At 42.7% G+C, this 21,910-nt stretch overlaps 1 protein-coding gene across 1 annotated transcript in view; it reads left to right on the plus strand.

Moving 5' to 3' along the window:
• LOC310957573 (uncharacterized protein) overlaps positions 1-21,910 on the plus strand; it is a 48,661-nt gene that overhangs the window by 16,685 nt on the left and 10,066 nt on the right. Inside the window, exons 2-46 of the mRNA XM_083928194.1 lie at positions 791-958; positions 1,100-1,191; positions 1,554-1,675; positions 1,803-1,965; positions 3,219-3,341; positions 4,419-4,538; positions 4,633-4,761; positions 4,868-4,915; positions 6,179-6,220; positions 6,426-6,488; positions 6,575-6,649; positions 7,386-7,463; positions 7,582-7,638; positions 8,806-8,859; positions 8,971-9,024; positions 9,144-9,197; positions 9,828-9,881; positions 10,611-10,664; positions 10,754-10,798; positions 11,690-11,743; positions 12,570-12,614; positions 12,698-12,751; positions 12,838-12,882; positions 12,960-13,013; positions 13,151-13,195; positions 13,386-13,439; positions 13,743-13,787; positions 13,941-14,102; positions 14,199-14,252; positions 14,362-14,415; positions 14,502-14,546; positions 16,150-16,203; positions 16,325-16,369; positions 16,880-16,933; positions 17,737-17,790; positions 17,908-17,961; positions 18,074-18,181; positions 18,920-19,009; positions 19,266-19,319; positions 19,714-19,821; positions 19,948-20,055; positions 20,161-20,214; positions 20,315-20,368; positions 21,472-21,579; positions 21,814-21,867. Coding sequence (XP_083784320.1) covers positions 791-958; positions 1,100-1,191; positions 1,554-1,675; positions 1,803-1,965; positions 3,219-3,341; positions 4,419-4,538; positions 4,633-4,761; positions 4,868-4,915; positions 6,179-6,220; positions 6,426-6,488; positions 6,575-6,649; positions 7,386-7,463; positions 7,582-7,638; positions 8,806-8,859; positions 8,971-9,024; positions 9,144-9,197; positions 9,828-9,881; positions 10,611-10,664; positions 10,754-10,798; positions 11,690-11,743; positions 12,570-12,614; positions 12,698-12,751; positions 12,838-12,882; positions 12,960-13,013; positions 13,151-13,195; positions 13,386-13,439; positions 13,743-13,787; positions 13,941-14,102; positions 14,199-14,252; positions 14,362-14,415; positions 14,502-14,546; positions 16,150-16,203; positions 16,325-16,369; positions 16,880-16,933; positions 17,737-17,790; positions 17,908-17,961; positions 18,074-18,181; positions 18,920-19,009; positions 19,266-19,319; positions 19,714-19,821; positions 19,948-20,055; positions 20,161-20,214; positions 20,315-20,368; positions 21,472-21,579; positions 21,814-21,867 — 3,305 coding nt within the window. The remainder of the gene's footprint in view (positions 1-790; positions 959-1,099; positions 1,192-1,553; positions 1,676-1,802; positions 1,966-3,218; positions 3,342-4,418; positions 4,539-4,632; positions 4,762-4,867; positions 4,916-6,178; positions 6,221-6,425; positions 6,489-6,574; positions 6,650-7,385; positions 7,464-7,581; positions 7,639-8,805; positions 8,860-8,970; positions 9,025-9,143; positions 9,198-9,827; positions 9,882-10,610; positions 10,665-10,753; positions 10,799-11,689; positions 11,744-12,569; positions 12,615-12,697; positions 12,752-12,837; positions 12,883-12,959; positions 13,014-13,150; positions 13,196-13,385; positions 13,440-13,742; positions 13,788-13,940; positions 14,103-14,198; positions 14,253-14,361; positions 14,416-14,501; positions 14,547-16,149; positions 16,204-16,324; positions 16,370-16,879; positions 16,934-17,736; positions 17,791-17,907; positions 17,962-18,073; positions 18,182-18,919; positions 19,010-19,265; positions 19,320-19,713; positions 19,822-19,947; positions 20,056-20,160; positions 20,215-20,314; positions 20,369-21,471; positions 21,580-21,813; positions 21,868-21,910) is intronic.

The following is a 21,910-nucleotide window of genomic DNA, read 5'->3' on the forward strand; positions in this document are numbered from 1 at the left end:
AAATGTTGGAACTCCCTCCCTACTTCAATTATCAGTTCAACAGTTTCTTGAAGAAGCAACCTAAACCATTTTACTCATTGGCTTTTAACTGCATCGTATTTCTTGTATGCAGTTTAAAGTGTGACGGTGAGGTTGTTTCTTTGTTTTCTGCGTCATGACAAAGGGTCGCTGCTCCTGATGTGGTCGCTCTGTAAAGCTGGGGTTGGGACATTAGGCAGCGCTGACTAAAGGCTCTTTCAAAAGCTCAGCTGCAGGAGAATATGAAGGAGGATGTAGTTGTCACACACAGGAACAAGCACATATTATGCTGCTGCAGCGTTAAGATATATTTTGCTGGTTTGAATCCAGCTCTGTCATGGCAGTGTGGTCGGTGTGTGCAGAGGAGTGGTGTTAAACTTCCCTTTGGAGCTCGGAGCATCAGTGCTCTACTCTTCTCCGTTGAGATTTCTGCCACAGATGGAAGCCGATCACTGTTCCCCTGCACACACTGCCACGGATGGAAGCCGATCACTGTTCCCCTGCACACACTGCCCACACTGCCATGACACAGAGCTGGGTCAAAAGTTTGCAAAGTTTGACCATGTTGAATGTTTGGTTGCTTGCCGCTGGAAGCAGAGCAAATCCCTGGTTGCAAGTGTGTGTGACGTGCAGATAACTTTCAGGTCTGAAAGGTCAATAAACGTGGCTTTTTTTTCTTTCAGTATCTTAAACCTTGAAAGAAGCGCTCTGTGCAACACCAGATAAAATCCCCCTATTCTTCTCAGGAACACTGTTTCTTATCTCTTTGCAGCCAACCCTACCGATGTCCTGAAGGTCCTGGAGCTGTCGGAGGACATGGAGGGCGTGTCGTTGGAGTCGGGACTGTGCACCAGCAGGCAGGGACGAGAGGAGACGGACCTCTCCTTTAAGATTGACAAGAAGATTCAACTGAGCGCGCCCACCAATCAACTTTTTCCTGGTAATATAACTCTGTGTGGGCTTGTTTGATGGATTTAAAAGATTTAAAGAACCGTGTGTGGGTATGAATGTAATCCGTCATTGAGAGCCTGCGCCCTAACATGTGTGCATGTGTGTATGTGTGTGTGTGTGTTCCCTGCAGATTCTCCGTTCCCTGTGAATTTCTCAGTGATGACAACAGTCAGAGCTGTGAAAGGCTCTCAGGTCTTTCTCCTCTCCATTTACGACTCACAGGTATGCGTAATGCACGCCACTTTAGGATTTCACTTCATGCTGAATGTTGTAACTCTGTTTCATATCACTCCGCATGTTCACTCATTTGTACATTTCTTATTAAAAAGAGAATCTCTTCTTTTAATCGGAAAACTCAGCAAAATGCTCCACCATACTGACATGCTAGACTGCAAAAAACTTTGCCCAAAATGTTCATTGAGAGTGCAAATTAATATTAAATGTAAATATTATGTAAATGCCATGTTCAATTCCTATTTCAAAGATATTCCTTACTAGATTCTTCTTTATTTTACATGAAAACAACCTTTCTTTTCCCCATTATCATTAATTTAAACCATCATTTGTGTCTCTGTGTCTCTCAGGGCACACAGCAGCTTGGTGTGGAGGTTGGCCGCTCTCCTGTCTTCCTGTACGAGAACCATGAGGGTCAGCCGCCTCCAGAACTTTATCCCACCTTCAGAAAGGTCAACCTGGCTGATGGCAAGTGGGTAACTACACACATGCACCCCCCATACACACACTTTTGAGTTTGCCTTGCATCTAGATTTTATGACATAAACTTCAGACACAAAACCTTCCCAGAAAATAAAAACTTCTCTCCTTCCTGACAGGTGGCACAGAGTAGCCTACAGTGTGGAGGGCCAGTCAGTGACTCTCTACCTGGACTGTGTCAAAGTGGACACCCTGGACCTGCTCAGAGGTCACGACCCCCACGTCAGCACTGAGGGGGTCACTGTGTTTGGAACACGACTGCTGGACGAGGACGTGTTTGAGGTGTGTGCATTTACTGTATGTTAGTATGTTAAGTAATCATCACGAGGTGAGTGAATGGTGATGAAACTGACACACCCTGTTAAGTGTAAACTCATTTGACTTTGATAAAAGTTAAAAAAAAAAAAAAGAAAAAAAGAAATGAGCGCACACAATAGGTTTCTTGTGTGTGGTAAGGAAGTTACTCTGCGAGTTGCTTCTTGTTTGAATCACCCGTCAAATTATGACAAATGAATGATAAACGTAAAGGCTTGTCTCCTTACGCTGCCCTCCAGTGGCTGCGAGGGTGTACTGCATTTTTACCTCTGCTCCAAACCTTGAGTGTTCTCACTTTACGAAGAAGAAGAAGAAGAAGAAGAAGAAGAAGAAGAAGAAGAAGAAGAAGAAGAAGAAGAAGAAGAAGAAGAAGAAGAAGAAGAAGAAGAAGAAGAAGAAGAAGAAGAAGAAGAAGAAGAAGAAGAAGAAGAAGAAGAAGAAGAAGAAGAAGAAGAAGAAGAAGAAGAAGAAGAAGAAGAAGAAGAAGAAGAAGAACAACAACAACAACAACAACAAGAACAAGAACAAGAAGAACAAGAAAGTTGGATGCAAGGTCATGACAGATGATTGCATTTGTAGATGCCGTATAAAATGATTTTGATATTTGACATTGCAGGAATTAACACACTCCTGCTTGAACTCCCAAAATGCTCCAAATTATTCACAATAATAGAAAATACTCAAAGCCCGGGATCTCTAGAAAATCCCCCTTTAGCTACGTAAAACATTTGTAGACTTTTATGAGTTCTGTTTTTTGTTGTGTCCTCAGCAGTGTGAGGTCATCTTGGCAGATCTCAAGTGTGAACTTTGACCTGTGGTTTTTTTAGTGCTATGTCAGGTGGCCCATCTGTTCAACTGAGCGATCCCCAGCCCATGTTTGGCTTGGATTCCCTTTCCATGTGTGCGGATGTGTGAAATAGAGCGAGAGAGAGAGAGAGAGAGAGAGAGTTTGTCTGTCTGTGGACTTAACATGCCGACAACAGTTAAGACTGAAGCTCTGGAGACGATTAACTGCAGAGCACCAATAAAAGCAGCCTGTTAAGTCACTTTGATCCGTCTAAATGAACACCTACAGTCAAAGATACAGACGTGGGAGATCAGTCATGTAATTAATGACATTTTGTACAGTGATGGGCAGGGACATCATGTGCAATCCTGATATGGTTTCACCGATGTAGAGTCACAGATCAGTTTTGTTTGTGTGTGTTTTTGTGACACAGGGAGACATCCAGCAGCTGCTGATCATTGACGACCCCAGAGCAGCAGAGATGTACTGTCAGGACTACATCCCAGACTGTGACGCACCTTTACCCTACAACAGCATATTAGCAGAGGCCGAGGAGGTAAGTCCCCTTTTACCAGCCGATCACAGAAGGAAGAGAGAGACATCTGAACCACATGTCAGCATAAACACACAAATAGCATAAGGGCACAAGCCCTTCGGTCTACCTGGTCCATTCCACACATAACACGCTCTGTGAGGCACCTCAGGTGTTCACTGTTGTAAATCCTGACTGTCGTTTTGAAAGCAAAGGAGCCCCCGAGGTTTCATTTTGTAAGAGGAGAAACTATTACAGGTATTTATGGGCAGTTTAGAAGGCAGATGTGACAAAAAAGACAAATGGTTTAATTATTTTCAGTGACATCCTGTAGGTAGCAAACATTAAAAGATAAAACTGTGAAGAAAACACTCGCTGCATTGACAGTTATACAGATATTTAGCATCTCAGTTTGAGAAGCATCACTCGGACGTCTCAAGCTGTTTATCTCCTTGCTGTCAGTGCGATACTTCCATTTTAAAATTAAGTAATGAATCGTAAAAAGCTACTAGCGTCCACGGAGCTCTCATCTTCTCTTTCTGACTGCATTCCTCTCTCTGTCCTTCTCTCTTCACATTACAACACGCTACGTGGTTTTGTTGGTCCACTCGACTCTGCCAGGGTTCTTTGTGCCAACGCTCTCCTCACTCCTGGGAAAGGTTTCAAATCCTCTTCCTCTGCTGCCGCTTGATTTATCCTCTGGCGTGCGGCTCCAAACACTCCAGGATTCCCGTTTTATTGTGTTCAGTGGTTTTATTGTAACACTACCAGAAATGCAATCCAACGGAAAACATAGAATTTTTAACGCTCTTGTGTATGGCACCGATGCGGCCGTCACGCATAAGGAGCTCAAATAAAAAGACTGAACTGTAGCTGTGCCAATTACAGTGTTTCTTGGCTTCTTCATAATATCTTTCATGCAACTGAGCGCTCACTCAACCAGACAGGAGTACTAGAGGAATCTGATATCTCAATAGGTATCCTTCATGCGCTAAAACGTACAATTTATCAAAGATATTACTCCCTTCCAAAGTTCTGTGTATATTTATATGTATGTATGTATGTTTGTTACCTCTGTTTTGATTCCTTCGTGGTCTTCAGGTGGAGAGAGTGCCAAAGAAACATGTTGTCGAGGAGTTTGAGGAGTTCGACTACAGTGACCTCTATGAAGACATCTCTGTTTCCACGGTGACTGCGGGCCCTAATGTCACAGAGTACGAGGTGGGACTCTTGAGCACGAGTTTGGCTTTGTGTCCTTTTTTATTTCCTGTATCTATCCCTTATTATTTGCCTCTGTGGGTGTTTCTGGGGACAGATCGTAGAGTATGAAGACTATGACAACACAACAGATTTCTACAATGTAAACGAGTACGAATACGAGGAAGAGTACGACGAGCGATACGGACCGGCCGAGAGAGAACGGGAATACTCCCTTAACGCACAGGTACCATCCAAGCTACTCCTCTAATGTGTCTGTGTCTCTTATTCATCTACATTGTTATTAAAAAATATATATATATATATATATATTTATCCATTTCCTCTCTTAGGATATTCCAGAGAAAGGAGAGAAAGGAGAGCCAAGCTATTTGGGAGCGGTGAGGAAAACACACACAGGCTTAAAAACATACACAAACATAACCACACGGGGGCTTGAACAACTGAAATGTGTCAACACCACTGAGTATCAAAAACTGTTGAGTACCAGAAGAAAGGCATCGAATGCTTGTTCCAATTCTGGTTAACTTGTTCTTTGAGCTGATAATCCAGCCCTCTATTATCTTAACTCATACTGTGCAGGGTCGCCCAGATATTACCCGATTTGGAAAGGGAAAATAATTTGAGCCTGAATGCTTTTGTTCAGGCATGAGACAGCGAGGACTCTGGAGTCTTTGCATACTTATGCTAAAGTTTAGTTAGTTAACTTATTCAAGAAGGTATAGATACAGAAGATTGTAGATACAAAGTGTCAAAGATATGTTTGAGATAAGCACAGAAATAGTGATGACAGCGTAGAAACACTGTTGCCATTTATAGTTTGTTCACCAGAGAGTTCTGACATGGATGGCTGATATGACGCTACACATACCATCAAAGAATATACGTTTTTTTACAGTCAGAGATTTTATCATCCTGTTCATACCGTGGTTACCTTCAATTTAATATCTCTGGTTGCGGGGGCGGCAGTAGCTCAGTCCATAGGTGACTTAGCTAGGAACCGGAGGGTTGTGTGGACCATGAATGGAGCGTGGACTGGTGGCTGGAGAGGTGCCAGTTCATCTCCTGGGCACTGTTGAGGTCTAACATCTCTCCATTAATTGCATGTATATAGGTCCTGTGTGTGTGTAATATGAATAACAATAATAGAGTGAAAAAATGTCCCCGTTGCGGGACTAATAAAGGAATTCTTCTTCTTCTTCTTCATTGTTGTAAATCAATGATCAGGATTATTTAGTTGGAGTTTTATATGATTTTTGCATCAGTGTGACGAAGTACTTTGATTTTTCAGGTCTTTCATTTTCTGAATAAACCAAACACTGACATTCCTGACTGATTTCTCAAGTGATTTTAAGGAAGAATTTAAGGAAGGAATTGATTGTTTTTTATTTACATACTGTATGCATTAAAACACCACCAATACTTTTCACGTAATGAAAAAAATATACAACTATATATAAAAGTAAAATGTTAAATGTCCCACTCAAAACATATCTTGGTCACGTTTTTTAAACATTTCCTATCGGGTCTGTTAAACCCTCAAATATTAGTAATAACCTCAAACATCCTGTATTGCTCCTACAAATTAACCAAACACCTCTGGAGTGGGAAAAAAAGCTAATTTCTGTGAAATTTCTCTGCAGGGAACCCAGATAACAGGACCACATGGACTTCCAGGACCTGGGGTTAGTGAATTTTGCTGCATGACATGTTACTTGAAATCCATCTTTCATCAGTATTCAGGTTAGAAACCTGTGTTGCATGTGGGAAACGCGCAACTGCAGTGACATTTAATATGCAAATGGAAGCTTGTAACATGAAATATACGCTAATGTTTACAATTCCATGTAACTCAGCTGTATTTTTGTCCTTTTCGTCTCTTGTGTGCAGGGAGAGCCAGGGCCTTCTGGAGTCACAGGACCAGTCGGACCTCGAGGAGACCCCGGGGAGCTGGTGAGGACTGCCCTCTGTCTGTTGAGTGACTGACTCCACCACACCTTGGCGTCTCTCCATAACTGTCATCTTCTGTCTCCTTACAGGGCCCTCCAGGGCGACCAGGCCTTAACGGAGCTGATGGGATCCCCGGTCCCCCAGGAAATATCATGCTTATACCGGTAACATAAAGATATCTCTGTGTTGCCTTAGGCTTTATAAGCTGCAGCGATGTTATGGCAGTTATTTGGTCCTGTTAACCCTTAACGGAGCCCCGGGGCTAAAGGGGTTGTTTGAATGTCGTAACAGAGAAACTGCCTCAGGATTGTAACATCACCTGGTCCTCACTTAACATCCAGAGGAGATATAAAACATGTATTCTATAATGTTATCAATCAGAGTTGCATTCAATTTAGCTTTTTTTGTGACTCGATATATTAGTGTGTCAAATGAGTCAACTGTGATCAGTATAAAACTTAATTGTTTATACGGGTGTGACGGCCATAACATGAGTCTCATTGATTTAATACTTCTAAACCATTCAGAGACCCCTCATGCCCGGTATGGAGGAAGCTAAATGTTTTATTTCTCCCCTAAATTATTCAGATTTGTCCTTTAATCTCACCCGTCTGTACCTTTATTTGCAAAAGCTGAATAGCAATGTTACATATTGGCCACTGGGGGGGGCATTGGGTCTGACATCATATCATATTTGAGGTCATATAATCATATTTGTGTGTGTGTGTGTGTGTGTGTGTGTGTGTGTGTGTGTGTGTGTGTGTGTGTGTGTGTGTGTGTGTGTGTGTGTGTGTGTGTGTGTGTGTGTGTGTGTGTGTGTGTGTGTGTGTGTGTGTGTGTGTGTGTGTGTGTGTGTGTGTGTGTGTGTGTGTGTGTGTGTGTGTGTGTGTGTGTGTGTAGTTCCATTCAGGTGGTGACCAGAAGGCTGGCTCTGGGGTTTCTGCACAGGAGGCTCAGGCTATCCTGCAACAGACCAAGGTACGCAAACTTCCCCAAAAGTGTCACTGTTACGCCTTAAACACACTCACAGAGCTGACGTACAACTGCAGTGTGTGTGTGTGTGTCGCTATCTGACGCCTTCTTCCTCCTCTTCCAGCTCGCTATGAAGGGACCTCCAGGACCACTCGGCCTCAGGGGAAGACCTGGACCACTGGTGAGTGAGACTTGCCTGCTGCTTGATTTTCTACTGAATCAGAAGACGGGGCGCTGCAGGTGAAAGATGAATCATCTGTTCAATCATGCGGTTTTGTTTCGCCTCTGCTCCGGGTACAGCTGTGACCGGAGGCAATGTGTTTTCAGGTTGTCCATCTGTCCTATTCTTGTTAACACGATATCTCATGAATCCCAGAAGGGAATGTCTTCAAATTTGTGCACAAATGTCCACTTTGATCTCACAAAACACATTTTTAGCCATAACTAAAGAATTCCTACTCTAATTATAACATTTCATACAAAGATCTAACAGGAAAAAATAAAGATGTGATGACATTTTATATCCAAAAGGTCAACTTCCCTGTGAGATTGTAGTGTTTCTATCCATTATTTAACACCATAACTCGGGAGCAGAAGGGGAGACATTTGGGCAAATACTGAACTGGTGACACTAATCTTGAAACTGTGCTGACTGTAGAGATCTGAGGATGTGAGTGAAGCATCCACACTTCACCAGACAAATACACTTTTTACTAAATCCCTTCAAAGTCTTCTCTACATATATTCTGTAGGTCTGGGCGGTTTGGATGTAAACTGCAACTTGAGTTTGGTAAAAACATACAACCACAAGTCGATACTTCTAGTTCTTCCTTAACATTGAAAATAATAAAGCGATGTAGCATTTGGCCAAGCTACACAGCTATTTAGCAGAAGATTACCACAAGAAACATAAGAAGATTTAGAAAGCATAACTGCAACATGAACATTACTGGGAAATATAATTAAACTGAAGTCTGCTCCTTCAACACAGGGAAAGAAATCTACACTTTGGATCGACAAATACATCCATACAAGACAGCAGACACACTTTGGATATTGTGAATCACATTATCACCAGTTTTAACATACTTATTTGCGGTGCTTAGTTACACAAAAGTCCTTCTTTATTAATTGTGGTGTTGACGACCTGTTGTATTCACCTCCTGATTAGTACCTACATTTACTGTATGTTCTCAGTTCATAGCTATTTGCAGGTCATTAAGTTCCTGTAGTGGTAAAGTACAATATTAGGTAGATTTATACAGCACACACACAGACACACGCGCACACAGACAATGTATCCCAAAGCAGACCTGTCTGGACAACTGCATGTTGTTTTCTTTCCCAGGGTGCACCAGGTCCTTCCGGGCTGAAGGGGAGCAGTGGAGATAATGGGCCAAAGGTTAGTTAGCTGGTTGTCACAGCAACGTGCTCATCACCTCACTCTTTTGTATACTTAAAACATGAACTAATTTGAGAACCAGCCAAACACCTTTTTTTTTTCCTCCCCTAGGGTCCTACAGGACAGACGGGCATCACAGGTCAGAACGGACGATCCGGGAAAAGGGTGAGACTATCTACTGCAGTCTTTTCTTAATGAATATCATCAAACAGTCGTCTCTCTAACACATACTGTATATCTGTGAGAAATCTACCTTGTCTAACGTGTTTGTGTGTGTTTGTCAGGGTCGAGCAGGTGCAGATGGAGGCCGTGGTGCGATCGGAGAATCTGGAGCAAAGGTGAAGCAGGACTGATCACACTTTCCACTTACTGATTGCTCCGTCTTCTTAAAATATGAACTAGGGGCGGCCGGTGGCACAGTGGTTAGAGCAGTCGCCCCATGTAAAGGCGGCAATAGCTCAGTCCATAGGTGACTTTGCTGGGAACCGGAGGGTCGCCGATTTGACTCCATGTGTGAACCATGAATAGAGCGTGGACTAGTGCCTGGAAAGGTGCCAGTTCATCTCCTGGGCACTGCTGATGCGCTGTTGAGCAAGCCACCAAACCCCCAACTGCTCGGGGCGCTGATCCATTGGCAGCCCCCTCGCTCTGACATCTCTCCATTAATTGCATGTACATAGGTCCTGTTTGTGCATGTGTGTGTATTTCGGGCCTGTGTGTGTGTAACCTGAATAATAACAGAGTGGAAAAATTGAATTTCACTTGCAGGATGAATAAAAAGTAATTCTTCTTCTTCTTCTAAAGAGGCTGAAGGTCCTCGAGGCAGCGGCCGCGGGTTCGACTCCTCCCTCCGGCCCTTTGATGCATGTCTCCCCTTCTCTCTCTCACCCCATTTCCTGTCTGTCCTTTCTAATAAAAGGTTTGAAAACCGCCAAAAAAGTATGAACTAATCTGTCTCTTCTTCTCAGGGGGACAGAGGGTTCGATGGATTACCAGGCCTCCCTGGAGACAAAGGACATAATGTAAGTTACTCACTTTATTGTCCCGATGGAGATATTTGTCTTGGACACTAGAAAACTAGAGCCGTCACACATAATTGCACACGACACATAGAGATAGGACATAAAGTACATAAGTAACTCAGTACATTTACTTTACTTTAGTAATTCCGTTTTAAGCTCCTTTACACTTCTACTCCACTACATTTCAGAGGAAATATTGAACTTTTTACTTCACTACATTTATTTGGTAGGTTGAGTTACTAGTTACTTCACAGATTCAGATTATTAATACAAAATTATCATCAAATGAAATAACATATTTTCATAGATTAAGCTTCACAGAAGTCTAAAATTGGCTCCACCTTTTTCAGATGCAACATTAAAGTGATATTTACATGAATCCATCAATAATTACAATCTGATAATATAATAATGAACACTTTTACTTTTTGAGCATTAAGTTCATTTTGATGTTGGATGCAGGACTAAACTTGTAACGGAGTATTTCTACACTGAGGTATAACTACTTTAACTGAAGTAAAATATCTGAGTATTTCTTCCACCCACTGACAAAAACACAGAACAATAATACAAAAATAGTCAAATACACCGTGAGCCACTCTGGGTGTGTATTGCAGCAAAGCCGTTGTATCATCTCTTCATTTTAGGCCGATGGTTAAAATCCCCTCTGAAAAAGGAACAAGATAGTTAAACTCATAATACAGATTTTAAACTTCTGTGTTTTCTCAGGGGGACAGGGGTAAGCCGGGCCCTGTCGGTTCACCTGGAGAGTCGGGAGAAAAGGTGAGAGATAACTGTGTTCGTGGGCATTCATGTTCATGCAGTTGTGTGTTTTTGTGTATAAGATGTATTAATGGTTGTGTTTTTCTCAGGGCTCTGAGGGGCCATCTGGGCCGAGAGGACAACCAGGTGATGCTGTAAGTGTTTACGCAAACAGCAAACACACACACACACACACAGACACACACACACATACACACACACTCGTTTAAACCCACTGCAGTTTTATGTAGATGGAGACCCACACACTGTGTATCAATACCTACCTTATTGACACGATGCTTCCACTTGAACTCGAGCCAAACCTCAACTCTTAACTCTCTCTCTTCCATTTTTTGCCGGGAGTTAAATGATAAGATCGATAACCCTCTTGTATCTTTACAGTAAATATATAGCTACAAACAGCAGCTGGTTAGCTTACTGTAGAATAAAGGCTGGACACAGGAGAAAACAGCTAGCCTTGCTCTGTCCAGAGGTAACAAACTCTGTCAACCACCAATTAAAGCTGACCAATTAGAAAGTCATACCTAGTTTGTTTAATCCATACGAAAATCGTCTTAAAATGACATGAGGTGCTATGGCTCATCTAACTCTCAGCAAAAAAATACATATTTGAACTATTACGACTAAGACTTATTAAACCTTTGAGACTGTCTTTTCATTGCATGATGACCCCTCAAGGAGGAATAAAAAAAAAAACACACAATAACAGAACAAAACAAAACCCCATGTCTTCTACAAAGAGTCCAAAATGCACTTACATTTCTGTTTAATTATTACGCTAACACACAAATAGACACCCATACACTGCATTGCTGTACTTGTATATTGACATGAAAGATTCCCTGGTCCCTTTATCTAAATCCTAAAACTTCTTGATCTTTAAACAACCTTCTGAAGAAGTGAGGACCACTTAAGAAGTCCTCACTCATAAGATCTAATATTCAAAAGTATACCGGTGACACGGCACAAACACTCACTTACATGGCATTTTATATGATTATGTGCAACTGTGATGTGTATTTCAGGGTTCCAGAGGTCTCAATGGCCCCAGAGGTCGTCCTGGTCCCCCCGGCCAGCCTGTGAGTGGGAAATTTACACTTTAACATCCACCTCAGTACACACACTCTCACACACACACACACACACAGAAACAAACAAATAATCTCTACCGTACAACAATAAGATACAGAAGGCACCAGTAATTCTCCTTCTGTCTCACCTCTGTGTTTATCCACGCAGGGAAAACAATGCTCTCTTCACTGCAAACGTAAATCCAGCGGTGGTGCTACTATCAGCTGATGCCACATTATAATGCCTCATCATGTTACTGTTGTTCTCCATGTTAACACGCTGTTATGTAATTCTTATCTCATCTGATAAAATGTCTCTCTGCCAAATACAACATCTCCAAACACCCCAAGCAGTATCTTTTCTAATTTGCATTCATAGAAACACAAGTCAGCACTTGTAAGAATCTGATAGCACGAGGAAGCACTTTTTTCATTTGTGCTAAATACATATTTGTGTTTGGTGTTGGTTAATAAAGCATTAAATGCCTCGAGGAAGGAGGTGGTATAGCCAAAACCAACAAGGACTATGATCATTTTCAGTTTCATTTAGTTGTCCCAGGAGGTTTTATGTAATACGCCTCAGGGAAAAGTCAATGCACGCTCCTGATATCTTTTATTCAGACAGGAGAATCTAATATTTTTTTTAGGAATAGAGTTTACAGCCAGAAAATAAATCCCATACAGGGGAATTAATAATTGCAGTGAAGAGTTGGCAGCTCTCAGTGTCACGGCTTTAAACACTATAAATTATGCTCTAGTGTTATTTTATAATGATAGCTCCTGTGCTTGCACTGAAGGACTTAGAAGTATTAACTCTTCCTTTCTCTACTCACAGGGCATTAGAGGAATTGATGGGGTTCAAGGTTCAAAGGGAAACTTTGTGAGTATGATATAGGTAGTAGTAAAGACGTTACATTCTGATAACACATTACTTCCCATGACATAATTTCCTGTTTGTCACAGGGAGCCCTAGGAGATATCGGAGCACCCGGGCAGCAAGGCAACCCTGGGATTGTGGTACGAGCAGAGAACGGATACTCACAAAAACAACTCCGTTGCCTAAACACAAACGCAGAAACACTAATGCTCCCTCTCTCCTACAGGGTTTTCCTGGTCCTCAGGGCTTAGTAGGGCTGCCAGGAGAGAAGGTGAGACACTTTTATTAGGATTTTTTAACTTTGGGGGAGAAGGAGTCGTGATTGATCGGCTGATCTTTGTTTTATAGGGGCCTCAAGGGAAGAAAGGATTGCAGGGTTTACCTGGAAACGACGGGCCCTCGGTAAGTGCATGCATGTTTGTACTCATGCACGTCTGAAGACTCTTATTGACACAATGCATTCCCTAGTTGTTAATCCTAACCTTAACATCACAACTACATGCCTAACGACAGATATTAACATGTCCTCTCGTCAACAGGGTCACCCCGGAAGAGAAGGGACTCCAGGTGAAAAAGGACTGCCGGTGAGTCTGTTGTGTTGCCGTTGTAACAGTTAACCAGAAGGATTAAACTAACAAGACGTTAAGTGTTAATGAGTGGATTTTAGAGGAGCTGGTAGGGGGATTTCCAGTCTTTGTGCTCAGCTAACCGGCTGCTTTGTGACTATCTCCCAAAATGTCGAACAGTTCCTTCAGCGTGTGTGTTCATTTGTAGGGTCCTTCAGGAGTGCAGGGCCCTGTCGGATACCCTGGACAACGGGGAGTCAAGGTAGGAAATGGAAAATACGAAATATTCCTGTTATTGTATAAAGATCCTCCTGCTTTAACATCACCGGATGAATTTCATGATCCGCTATTGGTCGAGGAAATCTTTTTAAAAGTTGGTGCTTCTGATAATAAGGATGGATTATGTAGTTCTAGAAAAGAAAGCAGAAGATATTTCACTGCCAAGAGTCAGGTTTAATGGCAGAGCATGCAATCAATTAGATAATCCTGTGACTTCATGAAGAGCCAGTGATGTTTTCTGTTTCCTTGTTGAATTGCCATTTGTATTTTCTCTCCTGTTTAACAGGGAGCAGATGGAGTCCGAGGATTAAAGGGAAGCAAAGGCGAAAAGGTGACAGAGAAGTGATTCAGTCTGTGTCCATTCAGGATGCTTTCTTTATATTGTATCATCCCTAAAGATCAACTGCAGTTGCTATTTTTCCACTTCTATCTGTCATTTTACTGAGTTGAACTGAATTTCTCCTCCACTTCCTTCTGTGTGCAGGGAGAGGATGGTTTCCCAGGGGCCAAAGGGGAGTACGGCGCAAAAGGGGACGTCGGAGACAACGGAGCTGAAGGCGGCAGAGGAGAAGACGGGCCTGAGGGGCCCAAAGGACAGATGGGACCGCAAGGAGAAGCTGGCTCTTCTGGTATCTCTGGAGAGAAGGTACAGAGCTCAAAATTGATTAAAAATATATCATTAAATATTGTTTAACTAAACGGTTAAAAGTCACGCTGTCTCTCTCTCTCTCTGTCTTTTTAGGGGAAACTGGGAGTTCCTGGGCTGCCCGGATATCCAGGGCGACAGGGGCCGAAGGTAAAATTAAAAAAAAAATCATCAAAGATCGACTTAATTAATGTAAAAAAGTGACAGATATAGTAGATTTATACAAAGTGAACGTGTGCCCGTTCTTCCTCCTCCTCAGGGCTCTGATGGATTTCCTGGTGCAGTGGGAACTCCAGGGGAGAAAGGAAAGAAAGTGAGTAGAGGGTTTAAAATCATGATGATATTGTGTCAGAAAATCAAAGCATTTTCTTCATTAATGTCCTGTCTTTTGTGATCCAGGGTCCTGCAGGACAACCAGGAGGAGCAGGACAGAGGGGTCCCAATGTGAGTGCTGCAGAAAGTGAGAGATTTTTTAAAAGAAGCCACATCAGGGGTCATCATGGTGTGCAGTTCAAAGTGGGTTTCTGCGGCACCCATGTCAGTCCACGAGCCCGTTCAGTGTATCAATACTGGGCCTACCGGTAAATAATATGACCTTTTGTGAGCAAGTGTTGTCCTTTATTTCAAGAAAAGCTCCTGGAAAGTTCCTAAGAACCCTGCACATGCACAACCCTATTTATCTGGCCGCTCCTGGTGACTTTGCAAGATGGCAAGTTGCTGTAAGGTGACTGAAACCCTGAGACAGCAGGTTGTCCAGATGAAGGCCAAAGGGATGACCCTCTCAGCCACCAGAGAGAGGTTGGGCTTTCCAAGTCTGTGATTTCAAGAATATTGAAGCTTTACAAGGACACAGATTAATTTACGTCCCTCAAAAAGGCCGGTCGTCCACGTAAAACAAGTGCACGAGAGGACAGGGTTATGAGAAGACTCAACAGGGAATAAGTTCAACACTGCAGCTGGAATTGCTCGTCAGTTCAGTGCTGAACAGGGCATGGAGCTGTCTCGGCACACAGTGTCTCATCGTCCAAGACAATTTGGACTGAAAGCCAACTCTGCAGTGACCAAACCTCTCATCAGCAGAAAGAATTAAATATTCTATCAAATTCTGAACAATAAAAAATAATGATATTTCATAATAAATCAAGTACTAATTATCTGTTCTCTAATTTTGATCTCCAGTGTAATCCATTACAGCAGCATAGATTATAAGGTCATTATAAATATATATATATGAAGCACCTATAATTAATCATTTTTAATGAGTAACAGTAGATCAAATGATAATGTGTAATGTGAAAAACCCACGGATAATAATCACCTGACTCTGCAGAGTTTTCTGTGTCGTTTAGCTCATTATTTTGTTTTTTCAGCCCACAGCTTTCCTGTTTTGGTTCACTCTCACCACTCTCATAGCATCATCATGCAGCTGTTTTCAACAACAAAAAAGCTCTAAAAGCGCACTTTACACTTGCGGTCCAGCAGCAAACAGCAATGAGCTGGTGAACATAGTGGCATTTGGCAGCTAAGGAGCCAGATTTGTACCTCAGCAGTTGGTGGAGACCAAAATCAGAGCTAACATGAGAGTGAATATTGAACTTGGGACTCTAAATAAAAGATAATGACACTCCATGTCCACGTCTGCTGGATGTGTGAGTAGACTGTTTTACACCTTGGGGGTCAGGGGCAGTGTCAGTGTTGTATTTACAGTACATCTCGTTTCTGCCGCCCCCAAGTGGCTTTAAAAAAATCAGTTATTGCAGGTTGAAATTTTTTAAAGTTTTCCCCATATACCTGAAATACATTGTTGGTGTTAGCCTTCATCATTGTCACCTTATAATCACAGTGTTGCAGACCCCTCAGTCATCACTGTGTTGTCTGAGTCATCACTGTGTTTACTGAACCATTTAACTCATCAGTCCCTGAAGGTTTAGTGTGGAGTGAGTCACTACCTACAAAAACTTCTGTTTGAGCCACACCTTCTGTCTCCGGTCAGTGAAAGTTCACGCCGATCCAGTTTGCGGTCTCACGCGTGTTTCTTCTACGGCAGGGTGCTCGAGGTGGCAGAGGCGCAAAAGGGCCTACGGGGAAATCAGGAGAAAAGGTCAGCTGACTCTCCTCTCAGCCAATAGTAACACCTTTTAATGTGTGAATACACTTACATTATCAGCTGTGCTCCCCCATTTTCTATGTGTCATTGCATCCACGTTCTTATTGCCTTGTAGGGCACCTCCGGACACGATGGGCCCCCAGGATCTCCAGGAGAGCGGGTAAGAAAAATAATACATGTTATTAATAGATTGATTGTTTGGTTGGGGTGTGCTGCATGTAAGTGCGTTGTTAGGGCCAGTGAATGTGTGTCGCGTAATAAAGGCCCAAAGATACCCCTGAATCTATCCGACTGTGTTACCTCGTGCCTGATCTGCAAAGCTCTCACAATCACACATGACCCCCCCCACCACCACCACCTTCTAGACGCAGGTACAGTTTACCCATGCGCAGGGTCGCTTTGGCAAGAGCTTTGTGCCTACAGCCTTATGAGCTCAAAATTCGTAACCTCCTCCAAAGTTACTAGAAATCCAGTCAGTGGTGTGATAATCCATGTTTTTCTCTTTGTATATATTTTTGTGTGTAATTCTGTACGTCTCACTTGTTTGTGCCGTCTATTCACCTGCAGTACTACGGCAGAGTAATTTCCTTTTTCAGGATAAATAAACTTTAATTTTATCGATGATCTGTTGTTTGATCGCCTTTTATAACGACTGCTTATATTTTTTTAGGGCCCTCAAGGGCCGCAAGGAAGGAATGGAGAGTCTGGACCTAAAGGATCAAGTGTGAGTTGTGACAAAACACACACACACACACACACACACACACACACACACACACACACACACACACACACACACACACACACACACACAGTTATACAGTTATTAATTGACTAGTTATAATCTTTATTTGCAAGTGTGTGTCAGGAGAAAGATTTACTCCACTGTTTCAGACAGTTTCCTCTTTTGGGACCATTCATGTAAATGTGAAATACTGCTCTTGACAAATAAACACTTAGCTAAGGATGATTTCTTACATAAAGACAGCAGATAATAGAAAATTAGATATTTATGTTTATGTTTAAATTAGTTATGTTGTTCTTAATAGGTATTTTTATTGTTAAGATAAGTACAATGTAGGAACAAACCAAATACAGTCTAAAATCTCAATATTACATACAAAAAAACAAAACAAGAACATTCATCTTTAAGCCTTCACAGTGAAAACACAATCTTCCAAAAATACAAAAGGTCCCAAACCTTGGCAAACAGACGCTTACCTTTTCTTTTTTCTTTTGATTGTGGCTCAGGTGGCAGGTGGTGTTTTGTTGTGGTTCAGGCTGCTTGGTGCCAATATTTCACACTGCGTCAGGTTTCATACTCTGTCATTTTCTGACATAAAAACTCTGAGAAGGCATCGGAAAGAAATCTGAGTCACAGAGCGTGCTGCTATGAATCGTGTACAGTGGCCTGCAGGGGACAGTTCCAGCAGTCATGTTTGAGTTTATGACACCTCATTGAATAAAATGCTTCCAAACTGATCTCCCATTAATTTATCACCTTGGTCTTTGCACATGTGTGTGTAGGGTCCTGCTGGGAAAGACGGACTTCCAGGTCACCCAGGTCAAAGAGGAGAGCCGGTGAGTGAGGACAAAACACACATGAGACACACAAACACACACACACACACACACACACACACACACACACACACACACCAGAATATGTTTTCTACCCTATCTCTTTTGTGACTGCAGGGATTCCAAGGGAAGACAGGGCCTCCGGGGCCCTCAGGTGTTGTGGGGCCACAGGTGAGCTCAACTATGTGACTCAGTTCAGTTATGTGATAATCCTCCTGCCTCATGCTTCGTTTCTGTGTTGGTGTGTGTAATCAGTCCATTCACTTGTGTGTTTGTGTTTCAGGGAAAATCAGGTGAATCTGGTCCAACAGGGGACCGAGGTCACCCGGGGGCACCAGGTGTACCTGGAGAGCATGGTTTACCTGGGGCTGCTGGGAAGGAAGGTGGAAAGGTGGGTCCAAACACTGATCATAGATGACAGTAGCACATCGACCACCCCCCACTTTGGTGAAAACAAACTGCCGGCTTTAGAATTGCGGCAAATACAAATCCTGCCATAATCTGTCCTGCTTTTGCCTATTTTACATTAACCAGCCTGGAAAACTCCTGTAATGGCCAACGTTTGTCAGGCAGACAGCTATTTCACCTTGTTGCTGAGCGATGATCGGCGTTATATGGAAAAAAACAAAGAGTTAGGGTATGTTTGTACATACAGCTTACCGGAGGTGAAGTGGGTAAAGGAGCCCACTCAGTGTCCAGAGGTGACATCCCCACACATTTATTCCTACCTGAATGCAGGCCTATGACAACGATCACTCTCTCTGTCGTTAATATCCTGTCGTTTTAGTTTAGCTATATGAAACAAATCAAACAGCCAAGGCTTTGTCCATGTAAGGTTAAATGGGGGTGGAAATGAAGTCTTTCTCTCTTACACACACACACTCACTGCATCTTTTTGACATCATTCTGTCAATAAATAAGGTAAATATTACTTGTATTACTTCAAATGTAATGAATTAATTAATTTTTATAAACTTAGTACTCACTCCTGTTTTTCTTATTAGCTCACTGAGGTCTCCTTTGTTTTCACCGGCGAGGGGGCGTGGCCTTTTACGTGACATAGGCTTGTCATAGCGTCATTGTTTGTAATTTTATTATACAATCATGTTGTTGTTTTCGTGTGTCTTAGGGCGATCCAGGTCTACCTGGGACATTTGGGAAGAACGGTCCTCCAGGACTGAAAGGGTTCAGGGGGAGCAGAGGAGCCCCTGGAATTATGGTAACACACACACTCACACTCACACACACACACACACACACACACACACACACACAAATACACTCACACACACACACACACACACACACACACACACACACACACACACACACAAATACACTCTCACACACACACACACACACACACACACACATACAAATACACTCATACACCAAGCTCCACAAAAAAGGACTTGATTTATTTCTATTGTAAATGATATAAGCTGCATAGTTCAAATCACGTGTGATCTTTCCAGGGACCTCCTGGTCTGAAAGGAGGATCTGGACCTACCGGATCGTCAGGAGCGATAGTGAGTTACAGTACACCTCTCTTTGTGTTACTACAGTTCATGTTCTAAATCTGTTTTTTGTTCGGGAAATGAAAGCATGTTTCTTCAGTTGTGTATGTTTTTCCAGTGCAATATTTGAGACCATGAATCGAAAATTCACATAAATAATCCAGATTTTTCAAGTATTTCATGATGTTTTATAATTGAAAACAGTATTGAACGCTTTTATGATTCCATGCCAAAACAACAACAACTTTCAACGGGAATTACATCACATTAGTGAGGGAAGTAAAACATGACCTTAAATCATTTTAAAGTCAAAAAGACACTCACTCCTCACTCTCCATGATTTGAGGCCTTCATTGCATCAGTACATTAATTGCCAAGTTCAGCGACCAACATGTTCTGTGTGTAGGGGTCGACAGGTGAGAGGGGCCCTCCAGGAACAGCAGGTGCCATCGGACAGCCTGGTCGCGGCGGGGCAATTGGAGGACCTGGACCAATGGGAGAGAAGGGCGAGCCTGTAATTACAACAACTCCTTTAGTGTTTATTATTGACACCCTTTTATACTTTAAGCACGTCAGCGTGTGTGTGTGTGTATTCAGCTTGTGTGCAGAATAACTCGCCTTGAATGTGTTTGTGTTCCAGGGAGAGAAGGGTCCAATTGGACCAGCAGGTCACGATGGAGAACAGGGAACTGTGGGGATGCCTGGGGCTACGGGCCCTGCAGGACCTCCAGGAGACGATGGGGATAAGGTAAAGAGTGTCTGTCTGTGAGTCAGTTAGGCAAAAAGAGACTGTGTGTTTGTGCTGTGGTGATAAATTGTGTCTTCCTCTGTGTGTGTGTGTGTGTGTCCACAGGGAGAACAAGGAGAATCTGGGCAGAAAGGCAGCAAAGGGGACAAAGGGGAAGCAGTGAGTCTGGAGCTGGAGAAGTACATCAACATGGACTGTACTCCATGACCAGAGTTGATCTGATCGTGTCTGAATTTGTGTCTCTCTCTTTTTCCCACAGGGCCCCTCCGGTCCCACTGGCACTCAAGGTGTAATTGGTCAGCCAGGACTTCCGGTGAGTCTGATCCTCTATTTGTATTCTGTTTGTCTTTGTTCAGTGTCTTCAAAACTTACAGACCTCAAATCAAACTGTAGCACAAATACGATGGGAGGTTTGTGAATCCCAAAAGTCCCACAAAAACCGAAAACCTCGTAGATACTGTTGTTTCAGGCTTTTGTAATTCTGGTTTAAATATTTATCTTCGACTCTTGATGCATTTATCGTAAAAATGAATAACTCCAGTGTTATGCTCATTAGGGCCGGACCTGAATATGTGACTGTTCTTTCATTGTGTAGTTATTAGTTTTTCAACTTTGGTTTTCCAATATTAGTTTTTTTAATTTTCAAAACTGAAGGATAAAAGAATCCCCCAATTTTTTTTTAATTAAACTGAAAGACGCACTTTGTTCCCATTTCTACTCAGTTGTGTAAGAGTCTTAACTGCACTTTGCTGTCATTGACAGACGTTTTTCTCTCCTTATGCTGGGGCTCGTTACCACAGCAGCTAACTTGTTGCTCTGCTACCAATATTAGCTGCTCTCAACAAGGTTAGGTCTTTTAAAAACGTGCATACATGCTGAAATTAACCGCCATGTTCAGAGCAGAGCAGATGGTCCACAGACCACAAATGTAGTAATTCCACAGAAACCCTGCAGCGCTGTGCCGTCCATCTCAGGTGACAACAGAGAAATGTCTGACTGAGTCGCGTTATAACCGAAGAGTCTATAGTTTGTACAGGTTCATGTGATTATATTGTAGCAGCCTGGTTTTGTATTTGGGTCATTTTAATGACGATTAACACAGCTTACAGTTGCATGAAATGGAAATGTGCGCGGGGCTATCTGACTGGCTTCCTGATTTATTGCGGTCACCAAGCCCGCATAAACAAACAGCAATCCTGCCTTTCTACCACTCCTATCAAATCATAATGCTTCATTGATTCCCTATTGGTACTTTGTGTTGATCCTTCACTGTGTGTTGTCCCATTTAACAAAAACAAGCTGTTTCAACAGGAATTACATCGCATTAGGGAGGGAAAGAAAACATTTCATGGGACCTTACTTAAATCATTTCAAAGTCATAAAGACACTCACTCTTCACTGTCCTCTGTGTACCAGGGTATAGATGGACTGCGGGGCCCCCGGGGCCAGCAGGGCATGTACGGTCCAAAAGGAGATGAGGGACTCCGCGGCTTCAAGGGCTCTAGAGGACCAATAGGATTACAGGTGAGATTTGTACAGCAGTCAGGGTGTCGATCATTGAAGTGATGGAGCTCTTTGGTTTAATCCTGTGTGTGTGTGTGTGTGTGTGTGTGTGTGTGTGTGTGTGTGTGTGTGTGTGTGTGTGTGTGTGTGTGTGTGTGTGTGTGTGTGTGTGTGTGTGTGTGTGTGTGTGTGTGTGTGTGTGTGTGTGTGTGTGTGTGCGCGTGCGTGTGTGCGCGTGTGCGTGTGTGTTTTAAGGGCATGCCCGGCCTACCAGGAGAGAAGGGTGAGAGTGGACATGTGGGATTAATGGTGAGTTCATATCCTTATTGAAGCTCTTAGTTACTTCACATTT

The sequence above is a fragment of the Echiichthys vipera genome (genome assembly GCF_963691815.1).
Source record: "Echiichthys vipera genome assembly, chromosome: 2".
Classification (NCBI taxonomy): Eukaryota; Metazoa; Chordata; class Actinopteri; order Perciformes; family Trachinidae; genus Echiichthys; species Echiichthys vipera.